A 12,234-nucleotide genomic window follows, 5' to 3' on the forward strand; every position below is an offset into this window, starting at 1 on the left:
ACCTTCATTTAAAAACTGCATGTTGTGTTTACTTGTGTTATCTTTGACTAATATTTAAATTTGTTTGATGATCTGAAACATTAAAGTGTGACAAACATGCAAAAAAATAAGAAATCAGGAAGGGGGCCAACACTTTTTCACACCACTGTATATTAAAGTAGAAAACCGATATTTTAAACTGCAATATTATTTCACAGTTATACTGTTTTATGGTATTTTGATCAAATAAACCACTGCATAATTGTTTAGAAGAGACGTCTTTCAAAAACAAACTAAAATATGTTAAACCCCAAACTTTTGAATGCTAGAGTATACAATGATTAAAATATAGAATTACCTACGCCTATATTATAATTTATGATTTAAACAAAAACTCAACCTGCATTGTTGATGAGAATATCCAGTCTTCTCTCGGTCTTGAGAAAAGTTTCTGCAAAGGAGCGCACTGATTTCAAACTGGCCAAATCCAGCTGCATGAACACCACATTTTTACTCCCACTTTCCTGAATGAAACCAAAACATATGATATACAATTATATAAAAAAGATTTATTTAGTAACTGAGATTCACGGGTAAATAGATTTTAAGGCATTGTTCTCACTCTTTGCACAATAGCGACAGCAGCCCCGCCGTGTATTTGGTTACGGCAGGCCAGAATGACTCGCGCCCCTCTCCGCGCTAAATCCACCGCTGTGGCTCTACCGATGCCCGTGTTACTACCTGCACACCGCCACAAAGTTTACATTAAGTCCTTTAAACGACTGACAAACGTATTGACTTAAAACGCATTCTTAAAAAAGAAATAAAAAGTGGCACGTTTACCTGTAACGATGACCGTCTTGCCATGCAGTTTTGCCGTACTTTTGCATCGCGCTCCGCGTACATACATACGAAATATCATCAGCACCGCAATCACAACACCCGCGATCAGCAATATCTCTTCTGCCATTTCGAATGTGAAATACAACATAAAGCGCACGAAAACAACAATCCACAATATCCCAGTGTCTATTCTGGGGTTGTTAGGCTACTTGCCAAACCCAACCTCTTGCACTAACCAGATCAACAGGATGATTTGCTTTTGTAATGACATTTGAAATCAGTCATTTTAGGTTGTTGATTGAGGAAATGACGTAGAATTAACGTGATTAGACAGATGCTTAACATATTTCTATAATACCGTGGGTTAAGGACAGGACCCCCAAAATACATTTGATTAATGATTGTAAAGCGTCGTTGAGTTTGCAGAAAGGCGCAATATAAAATAAACGTATTATTAATGATTTTATTAGTTAGTGTTTACATGGCACCTACATTTTTAAAACCATGCAAAATGCTGTATTTGTTATAGTTAGTTGCACTTGTGATAACATTTTGTAACAAAAATGCCTAATGGAAATGACTCATTCTTCCACCAAAAACGTAAAATAAACATTTTTACATTACGCAAACGTCTATACTGGAAATAAGTAAACTTTAAAATAACGTGAAAATAAAGCTCGAACTTGAATAGAACTCAAAGAAACACATTTTCTTAAACCTGATAATTAGGTTCATTGGTCACAGTAGTTAAAGATTAACATTTACCTCTATAAAACTACATAAAAGATTCATTATGGTGGTACCACAATCCAGTGTCTTAATAGCAGGCTTAACAATTACAGCGACTAGTATTTTAGCAGAAGCCATGGTTAAAATAGAGGTGTCTGGAAAAGCACCTGACCGAATAGTCCCAATACATAGGAGCCTACAGTAAGCTGTCAATAATAGCTGCAACATAACTGAACTTTTGAGGGGGAAAAAAATGCGCCACACATACCAGTACAGTGATTGTTCAAAGCTCACGTACCTGTCAACCATCAACCCTCACCACCTGATAGACAAACTACACTTGTTCACTTGGTTATCTCTTCACTTTTACCTGCATTCTTAAAGGTATAGTACACCGCAAAATGAAAATTCCTACATTAAAATTTACTCACCCTCAAGTTGTTCCAAACATGTAGGAGTTTGTTTCTTCTGCTGAACACAAAAGAAGATATTTTGAGGAATGTTGTTAACTAAACAGCGGAAGGTAGCCATTGACTTCCATAGTATTATTTTTTCAATACTATGGAAGTCAATGGCTACTGTTAAAGGCACAATATGTAAGATTTTTTTATTAAAATATCCAAAAACCACTAAAACAGTTATATATTTTGCTGACTTGTGTACTTACATTATCCCAAATGTTTCGAAGAATGTTTAAATCCAGAGAAATAAGCAGTTTTAACTAGTGACAGGGACCGTTTCCATAGTGTCATTGTGTCGCCTGCCAATGACATCATAACCCCTCGATTTCCGGTTTTGTTTTGAAGAAAACATGGAAACACCAAAGACGCTTTAATAGACCAGTGACGACCGCACAGAGTAGCATTATAACAGAACTTTCAAATGTATCTAGTATGATAAAACAGCTGCTTTTTTTCCCCACATAAGCACGACCGGAAGGAGCGGAAGCGGTCGACTGTGGCATAATAAAAGCTCCGCTGCTTTCGAGCCATGTGTCACGCTCGTTCAGCGGCCTCGTTTCGCTTCGATGGCTTTCAGCCTCACCCTGCTTCATTCTACCACGTTAATAAATTATTAGCTCATCCATGAACATGATTTCTGCCCGAGTCCCATCTGATTGCATCGGCTGTGTGATGAAGACGACAACTCCCATGATTCCACACTCAGTCATTGCGTCATCAAACTACGCCTTTGTCTATTTGTTTATTTTGAATATGCGCCCTCTAGCGGCGAAAATTACATATTGTGCCTTTAACTGTTTGGTTAAACCTTTGCTCTCAGCAATTTCATATAAAAAATACTATTTTTTATTACATAAACAACAAGCGTTGATCCATGTTAATTTATGTAATAATCACACATCAAAGGGATTAAAGCTACCACAAAGAATGAAAATCTGTCAATTTTTTTCACTCTCATTTCATTCCTTAACGGCTTACTTTCTAGTGTGAAACACAAAAGATATTTTAAAAAATGGCTCAGTTTTGGCAAAAGTCACACAGATTTGAAACAACACGAGGATGAATAAAGTCATAATTTTCTTTTCTAGTTGAATTATAAACAAAAACCATGAAATGGTCTGTTATTTAAAAATCTTTATAGATTTACAATGTAATGACTTACACGTCAATACATTTTCTTTCTGACAAAATGACACTTCAGTCACATGTACATGACCAAAAGGGACAATTTTAGTTGAACAACTAGCTTTATACACAAATGAACTTCACAACTAAGGCTGTAGAGGCTCTAACACTACAGAGAAATGGACAGTTCCAGAAGAAACCAGAACACTCAATGATTCTGCTAATAAATCCTACGTAGGTATTTGCACATGTATGCATTTCTGCATATAGTTACCTAGTGTGCAAAAACAGCAGAAAAAGAACAATGCATTTTTATAACAAAATAAAATATTTTGGAGTAAATATATTGTTCAAAAGAGTACATAAAATCCCCTTGTACTAACACAAAGTATACAGGACGTGGTGTCGACAAGTGAGGTGCTTCTCAGTCAAAAGGTTTTGCATAAAAAAATTATAGAAATGTAATGTGCAAACACTTTGTCCGTAAAACCCAGCCCCCAAAATACCTTCATACAAATAAATGAATTAACCGCTTTATCAAAGTTCCTCAGTTCCAAACTGCATTTACTGTCCATGGTATTTTCAAAGGAGAGGAGGGGTTATGATACAGACTTGGACTGTACCACTGGCATTTGGTGGCGTTTGGGAGTCAGTGCGTCAACCGCTTCAGTCTCTTCTTGGCTAACGCTGGTGGACATCTGCTCTTTTTTGGGTTGGTTGCTAGCAAACTCCGTGATGCTGAACAGGAACTGCATGCAGCCCACTTTAATGCAGCTGCTATGGTGGAGCAATGCAGTGCCCTCCCAGCCGGCTCCGCTGCCCCCTATCAGGCTGGAGCTGCTGGCTTTACAGTTGCAGGGCGATTTGGGTCCTCCTTGAGCCTGGCTGCTCATCACACCACCTGCGGGCATCAGCACCGCTTCCGCACACATCTCACCAAGCGGCTTCCTTGACCTGTTACCTCCTGTGGATTTACCAAACCAGATACAACGCATTACTACAATTCGTGTCACGCATTACAAAAACAAGATATGGGCGGTACTCACTGATGCTGTTTTGTACTTTGGACGCGAGTCCACAGGGTGAAGTGGTGTTTGGTTTGTCGGAGAAGTCACATGAGTAAAGCACGTTATCTACAGTCGTCCCATGCTCACTGTAGTTCAGAAGCTCATAATGCTTCGTGTTCTAAGAGAGATTAAATTACATTTAGAAGCATTCATCTCCCTTGATATGTTAAATCTGGACAATGAAATTAAAATGAGCTTCCCAAGAGCCTTTAATGAGGCATAATTATGGATAACACTCACTTCATCGTAAAAGATGCAGGCATGTTTCCCAGAAACATAATTGCAATGACCGTAGTTTGTAAGGCACACATCCATTTCAGCACCTGAAACAAAGCAAAAATCTCCATAAATCTTATTCAAAACAATGCAAATGCAATGTTGTAGCAAACCGTACCTGTTCCTATGTACAGAGTCCTATAGCACATGTTGATAGCTGCCCCTTTTCCTGTTAAAGGACACAGTACTGCTCGACCTTGTACGTCCCTTTTTTGTGCTGCAAAAAGCAAAGACTTGCTATATTATGACTAGAGGGGCAACAGCACAGCCTCGATGTGATGTGATGGGTGAGTTTTGTTACCGTCTGCGAGAGGGGAAGGTTTTGGGAGAGAGGCAGTGACGGCTGGAGGAATCCCACATTTGTTTGAGGGTTGAAGTGCTTTGGGAGACAACAGTTGTTGGATCCTCTGCCAAGCCAGGACTCTGATAAACTCCTCATCCAGCTCATTCATGTCCACTTCTACAACACAGAAAGAATTCCATTCCTCAGAACCAATGCAAGATTATCATTTCTACTGGAAAATGAATGGTTTCATTTAAAAATCATGTCTGGCTGAAGTGGATCTCTTACCTGCATCGCCTTGAACCACATTCTTGATGTAGCTATATAAGCTGCCTATAGAAGATGGGAGCACCGAGCCTTTCCCAGCAGGCATTACATCTGTGCTTACTTTGTTCTCTGGAAAAACAAGACATAAATATTCTATTTTGTGGACTGAAAAACCAACTGAAACTCAAATTTAGTTTCAGTTTGGACAACATATATTAGGGTTTGGATTTGCAAAATTTAGCACATTTTCCACTAAATGATTCAGTTTAACAATTCTTTTAGTAATTTTGAGAGGAAAAAAGACTATTTGGAAAAATTTATTTTGTATTTCTATTGTTCTTTCTTTTCGATCGTATTTACCCAGAAGCCTTGTCAAATGCTAATGAAATTTTAGACACCAGTAAAAAAAAAAAAAAAATTATAATAATAATTTAAAGATTTATGGTCAGTAAGATTTGAATAAATTAATACAATTATTCAGTAAGGATGCATTAATTAAACAAGATTGATGGTAAAGACATTTATAATGTTTATTTGAATTTTCTAGTGAAATAATCCTGAAAAAGCAGCACTGATAAGAAATGTTTCTTGAGTACCAAATCAGCATATTAAAATGATTTCTGAAGGATCATGTGACACTGAAGAATGGAGTAATGGATGTTGAAAATTTAGCTTTGCCATCACAGAAATCACATTTTAAAATATGATAGAATCGAAAAGTTTTTTTTTTATCATTTTAAACATTTTACTTTTTTTTTATTTATAAATTACTAATTTTGGATCAAATATGTGCAACATCGGTGAGCATAAGAGACTTGTCAATTCCTGTGCAATATATATTAAAAGAGTTATTACCCATTTGTCTGTGGGGAAACAAGGATGATGGTGATTCTTAATCTTAAGAGCACAGCTGAAGGAAAATGAGGTATGATGTACAGAGAGTATGATGTATAGAGTGATGTAGGCTCAAATACCTTTAGTTTGAGATGACAAGCTGCTGTTCAGAACTGAAGAGTAGTTCCCTACAGCTGAGCTGTGATGATGGGCAGGCGAGTCTGAAGCAAGGCTGGTAGATGAAGGAGTACCTCTCTGCATACGGGAGCTGAGGGGACTGCTGCTCTCAGTCTTTACGTCTACTACATGGTTGAGCAGGGCTGGTTCTGAGAGTGCTGGAGTTTGTAGTCTAGAGGGGCTGCTGGGCCTGCCACATACCACTGACCCATTCACTCCCGTGCCCTTCTCCGCTGGACTGTCAGCGTCACCCTGACAAGACCTTTCTCTGCAGCTTTCAGACTGTTCGGGTGCAGCACAGGGCAGCACAGGGGCCCCCTGGGGGCCAACTTGTGTACCTCTAGGCTGGAGGCAGTCAGAATTCTGAGAGCTGAGGTCCTGCATCTCTGTAGACTCCTGAGTCTTCACGTCTGACATATCAGTCTGCTCCAAGTCCCGGAGGGAGGATGACATCTGCTTAGCAGATAAATGTTTCATAATACTGCACTGAAGTGCAATGACATGACGAAGCCACTGTGGAAAGGAAAAAAAAAGAAGCTGAATGATACGAAATACTTTTGCACTCATATTTATACTACAGCAGTTTAGTTTGTTATACAATCACTTTCTACAGTGCATTTACCTCGTCTTGCTCCCCTTCGCTGGTTAAATGTTGAGAAGAACATTCTTGTTCCATGAAACCGTTCGTGACCAGCTGTCCATTGCGAAGACCCACTTGATCCACCAGCAAAGGGGGATTTTGGTAGTGACTTTTAATGGCATTGGGGACCTACAAACATATCAAAGTAACAAAAACTCAAAGCTGCTGTGTTTGCAAAGTGATTTTCTCCAATAATCTGAAGACTGGATAAGGATTTTTTTTTCAATAATTTTATAGAAAAATCACAGAGTAATCTTTAGCCAAAGAAATGTTGAACTGAGCAGAAATAAAACAAATTAGAAATAAAAATAATAATGTTGCTCAATGAGTCTCCACCTTCAATGTCTTTTTCTTGATGTGGCGAACACCTCTGCGGTTGGGATGGTGTTGGCGGTGAACCCAGCGCAGGAAGTCCACTTTGACTGCATGTTGGGACAATCGGTCCTGGAACTGATCGAAGAGCTGGCAACGTGTGCTGAGGGTCACGTTATTTTGGTTTAGCTAGAATGGAAATAAGCAACTTTTTTATTTTACAGTCCCCAATATCATGAGAGTGTAACAAAAGCACAATAAATCAGAAGACAAAATGAGCTTGTTGAAATATTACTACTTAAGTGACAAATGTTACACAAACTCAACAGAGAAAGAAAACTCTTATTACTAGTGCCACAATAATAACATGTTTGGTGTTAAACATCCCTAACATGAACAACAAGTGATCAGAGACAAGACACTAACCACCATGTGCTCTGCGTGGTTGGGACACATCCATCTCCCAGTGGGCATGGCAGTGAGAGGGGGGTCCAGGCAGTCCATGTGGAATAGGAGCGCACAGTAATCACACTGGATCAGAGGAGCCACCCTGCAGCTCCTATGGAGCAAGAAGAGAGAGGAACCTCATGCACTGTGCAACAATAATGATGACAATCAATATGTGACTCCATTAGGGATGCAATGACATAAAAATTCTGGCACAGTCTTATTTTAATATTATTTATATACTATTATAGACAGTATATGCAAATAAATGTATATTTACCACAGACCTTGTTTTACTTACAAATTGAAAAACCCTATTATAAAAATCACATAGGAAAATCTCTCTATATATAATTTATATCAGCCAAGAATTTACATGATGCTGTCAGTGGTCTGTAATGTTTCTGGACTCTTACTTGCCACAGGTAAAGCACACTTTCACTGGCAGAGGGACCAGCCCGCTGGGATCCAGCTCATGTTGTGGCCTCTTTACATTCTTGCCTATTGCCTCCTCTTTCCTTCTGCGCTTACTGCTGCCTGTAGATACACACACACACACACACACTGTTTAACTATAACAACACACAAAGCACACTTGAACCACTTAGCACAATAGTGTAGGCGAGCCTCACCTGGCAGTGAAGTGGTGCACGTAAGCTCACTGGGCAGCTGAAACTGCATGGGGTTTCTCTCCATGGCCGCAGCGATCAGCAGCTGAAAAGGTTTCTTCAGGCGAGGAGTGGCGCTCTCGGACTCAGAGCCCTGCACTTCCTCTTCGACGTCCATCAGGTCCTCATCCACGTCATTATGTTCTGACGGCGTAGGCGTGTCGGTGGACGCGTTTGAAGTGGGCGTACCGGGACGGCTGCTCGTGCGTCGCTCAAGAAGACGGACCTGCGCGACGGCGAGTCTCAGGCCTCCTGATGCGGCAGAGGGCAGCCCGTCCAGACGCAGTGTTCCCAGCTCCAGCTCTGCTGCAGGGGAGGAGGACCGTTTGGACAGCTGCCGCTCCAACGCCCCGTTCACCTGCTCTGCCTTCTGCTCACACTTCTAAAAAAACCAGAAAATTACACACTACAGCTCTGTTCCCAAAACGAACCGTTAACATGCTGATAAGATACTTTAATGTGCATTATTAAAGTATCTCTTACTCTAATAACTAAAAAATAATAGCACACACGTTGAGAAAATAAATTATTTGACTAGTTTTATTGATCTTTTAGACACTGAATGAAAAGCAAGTTTGTTTAATCAACATTTCTTTTTTTTTTAATTGTGCTTAAAGCAATGCATTTTTGGGGTTGTATCCTTTGTGGAATAGGCATGCATCTTATGTCTTTTCAGGAAATTAAAGGAATAGTTCACCCAAAATTAAGCATTTATTTCATTATTTAAGCTGACAATTGTCATTTTTGGGTGTACTATCCCTTTAAATGTGAATAGATAAACATTAGACAGCTTAAGTTTCCAAATACAAGACAGCAATGGCAAATATGACTTCACCAACCTTTTTGCGCACACTGCAGCGATGACACATCCAGTCACCAGGCGGCAGCATCTCTCTGCTCAAAGGTGGATTACTGTGAAGAATCAAATGTTTATTACTTTTACAAATCCTGATGTGTTTAAAAGCACAACAATGCTTTTTACACATTTTAAATGTAAATTCACTGTAGAAATAAAGCTTTTTGCATACAGTTAAAGCTTACAGGTTTTATTCATGTGCTAGATGCAAAGAAAACCACAACGCAGCAATCACACTGAAACCGTCTAGGTCTCACCAAATCTACAAGTTAAAACAGGCTGAACCACAAGGATGCTTTGCAATCTTTAGGTTGCATGTTGCAAATGATGCAACGTTACTGATATTCTACAAAAATGTAAATCAATTTTTTTTTCCATCTTTGCCATGCAGGCATTATAGACCAGCTTTATATTACATTAGCCAAGAGAAAGGCTGGATCGATTTTATGTGAAGCACATTCGAACAAATCTCCCCTCAGGATAGGAGAGTTGTTGAATAACAATACATTTACTTCCCTTTAGTGATAAGCATAGGACTATAGCAGTAAAAACTAGGAGTTTGCATTAAACAGCCATCAAATTAGGCAGGAGTGATTCCATCCAAACAAAGCCTCTATGATAAACTATAAGACACTGCTGTGGCTGTAGGTTTTTTTTTTGTTCTTAGAGGCATTAATATTTTACTTCAAGCACAGGCTGTCAGTGTTAAGCAGTATAATGAACAAAAAACGTTTTAAATGCCCATTTCTAGGCATTTTTTGTTGTTGTTGGATGAGGAAGTGGTGATGTGCACAAAAACAATATGCACCGTTAGCAATCATAAAATCTACATTATGTGTGATAAGTTTTCAGCGTTAAGTTTCTACATGGGACAACTGTCAAACTGACTGTAGTTTCTGTGACAGTAATATTAAGCAGCAAAAATGTTTTAAACACTGATAATAAGAAGAAATGCTTCTTGAGCACCAAATCAGCATATTAGAGTGATTTCTGAAGAATCATGTGACAGTGAAGACTGGAGTAATTGCTGATGAAATTTCAGCTTTGCCAAAGTAATAAATTGCATTTTAAAACATATTACAATACGTTATTTTAAATTATAATAATATGTCACAATTTTACTGCTTTTACCATATTTCTGACCAAATAAGTGCAGTCTTTGTGAGCATTAGAAACATTTCAAAAACATTTTTCCTAAAACTTTTTGTTCCTAAAACAACAAATCCTAAAACTTTTGAACGATAATGCATGTCATTTAATGTTTTGTTACAATTTGCTGTAAGTTGCTGCAATTTACTGTAAGTTCATAAATACATTTGCTATAAAATAACTGCATATGGTACTAACCACAACAACTAACTTAATGCTTCCAAGACCTCCACCTCACACTCTTAATCCTCATTAGCCAAGAAGATAACAATCTCTGTGACCTTTAAAAATCAGCAGCATAAGCAGACTTGTACACCCAGACATGGAAACGCATTGCAAACATACCAACACTGCAGGTGAAAAGCAGCGGGACAGTGATCGCAGCAGAGCAGATCTCCTCCCTCATGGCAGCTATCACAGGTGTCATGGTTCGTGGCTCGGCCTCCTCTTCTGGTCTCCCTCTCTGGTTTGCGTCTCTTCTCTCCATCCTCAGAGCGTGGAGGTGCGAGCAGCTGTTGAATTTGCTGGAACAGATTGGCAAATATATTTTAAGCATGCATGTAGTCACACAAAAGATCTCCTGGCAGACGTCAATGGAGAGCTGCTTCACACATTCAACTGGTGTTTCCAACCCTACCATTGCACATTTTGGATATTATACTAATCTGAGAGACACACACACAATGCAGATTTTGGATTGAAATTAAGGGTGACATTAGAGAGACCCCCAAATCATGCAGTCCAGGGGGCCTTAAGGACCACTGCATTCAACTATAAGGTCATTAAACTTTTTTCCCATGTCAAATCAGATCTATCTGAATATATATAAATACAGTTTTGTCTTCGTTTCTACTTTCCAGACAGGCAATTTCTGCACCAGGCCCAGGCCAGCTCTGCATAAACTCACCAAAGCAAATGTCCACAAACGACTGATTTCCATTCTGCAATTTGCTATTATTATGACTCATTTAATCCTTAATACAGGCATATTTAACTCACACAAGACAGTGATTCGAGGCACAGCTGAAGGGCAGACAGGCTTACCTCCATTAGGCCCCCAGACGTGTCCAAATCGTACAGAATCTTCGGGGTCTCCATTTTGTCCCACATTCACACTGCTAAAATATAGCATGAACACACAATCCGACAGCAGTTCTTGCGTTCTCCAAACCCAGTCGGGTTAACTTGCTGTCTTTAAACCGTTCTGGAAATATTAAACGGGTCGATAATCTAACAAGATAGCGGATTGGCTGCTCGATGTTCGGCTAGCTAGCAGCTATCAACAAACAAAAGCACAGAGCTCGCCAGATGTCTGGTGCTAAACGAGAGCTGACGAATCGCTCAAACTCTCGTTTAAGTGCAAATATCGTTCCTATTTTGAATGCGAGATGCTGTCTGGTGCAGTATTGAAGGGTTCCTTTGGGATGTAAAGGCCTAGCTCGCTAGCCTAGCAGCATCCTCTGCTTCTTCAGCAGCAGCCGCCTGCAAAGATGCTTGTAGAAATCCACAGCTGTCTGTCCCCATCGCATACTGACTAAAAAAGCGCTCGCTGTCGCAAAGTAAGTCTGCTGGATTGATTGTCGGCGGTTAGGTCCTCATGTGCAGAAACACTCGTGGATGGCGCTCAGATGACAGCAGTGAAGAGCAAAGGTGTTGTTATGAAAAGCCATTGCTAATAGCTATGCTAACTGGCTGGCGTTGCCCTCCTCTGACTCGACTCTAGCGGGGTTGGAATGAAGTCTGCGCATGCGTACTGAGACGCAGAGGGGAACGGCTCCCCCTAGCGTTAGTCTGACAGAACAACACAAAATCTCCAAGCCTGCAGGCCATGTTTTCTCTAAAGCACAGCGAAAAAGTATTAGCCTACAAAAAGGAAAAAGTTTATGAAGAACAAATAAAAACAGCACAATCTGATGGAATATCATTTTTAATTGAAGATATGCTATGACAATGTTGTGGTAAATAATTACAGTACAGTGCAACGAAGTAAAAATATAACATTTTGGACCATGATAATCCTAAACAGCCAAGTCCCTTGCATCTTTTAAGACAGATTTCTTCTGTGAGCGCTTTACTGAATCCCTCAAAAATAAATACATAATAAATAAAAATAAAATAAAA

General features: G+C 39.5%; 2 protein-coding genes across 2 annotated transcripts in view; both read right to left on the reverse strand.

Annotated features, from left to right (window-relative positions):
- The window catches only part of LOC107664911 (dehydrogenase/reductase SDR family member 13-like), a 3,073-nt gene extending 2,034 nt beyond the window's left edge, over positions 1-1,039 (reverse strand). The window contains exons 1-3 of the mRNA XM_016455596.1: positions 823-1,039; positions 602-720; positions 380-503 (exon numbers count right to left, since the gene is read on the reverse strand). Of these exons, the coding sequence (XP_016311082.1) occupies positions 380-503; positions 602-720; positions 823-970 (391 nt within the window). The 5' untranslated portion in view covers positions 971-1,039. The remainder of the gene's footprint in view (positions 1-379; positions 504-601; positions 721-822) is intronic.
- A 2,097-nt stretch (positions 1,040-3,136) lies between these two features.
- LOC107664945 (PHD finger protein 12-like) lies at positions 3,137-11,915 on the reverse strand. The gene is made up of 15 exons (XM_016455646.1): positions 11,158-11,915; positions 10,459-10,637; positions 8,948-9,020; positions 8,073-8,490; positions 7,857-7,977; positions 7,420-7,552; positions 7,018-7,182; positions 6,664-6,810; positions 6,005-6,554; positions 5,052-5,159; positions 4,782-4,940; positions 4,599-4,697; positions 4,445-4,527; positions 4,184-4,322; positions 3,137-4,101 (listed from the first exon to the last, which is right to left on the reverse strand). Exons 1-15 carry the CDS (start codon positions 11,221-11,223, stop codon positions 3,737-3,739), a joined length of 2,805 nt encoding a protein of 934 aa, XP_016311132.1. The 5' UTR covers positions 11,224-11,915; the 3' UTR covers positions 3,137-3,736.
- Positions 11,916-12,234: the final 319 nt, after the last annotated feature.

This window comes from Sinocyclocheilus anshuiensis, unplaced genomic scaffold (assembly GCF_001515605.1).
Source record: "Sinocyclocheilus anshuiensis isolate Anshui unplaced genomic scaffold, SAMN03320099.WGS_v1.1 scaffold319, whole genome shotgun sequence".
In the NCBI taxonomy this organism is placed as follows: Eukaryota; Metazoa; Chordata; class Actinopteri; order Cypriniformes; family Cyprinidae; genus Sinocyclocheilus; species Sinocyclocheilus anshuiensis.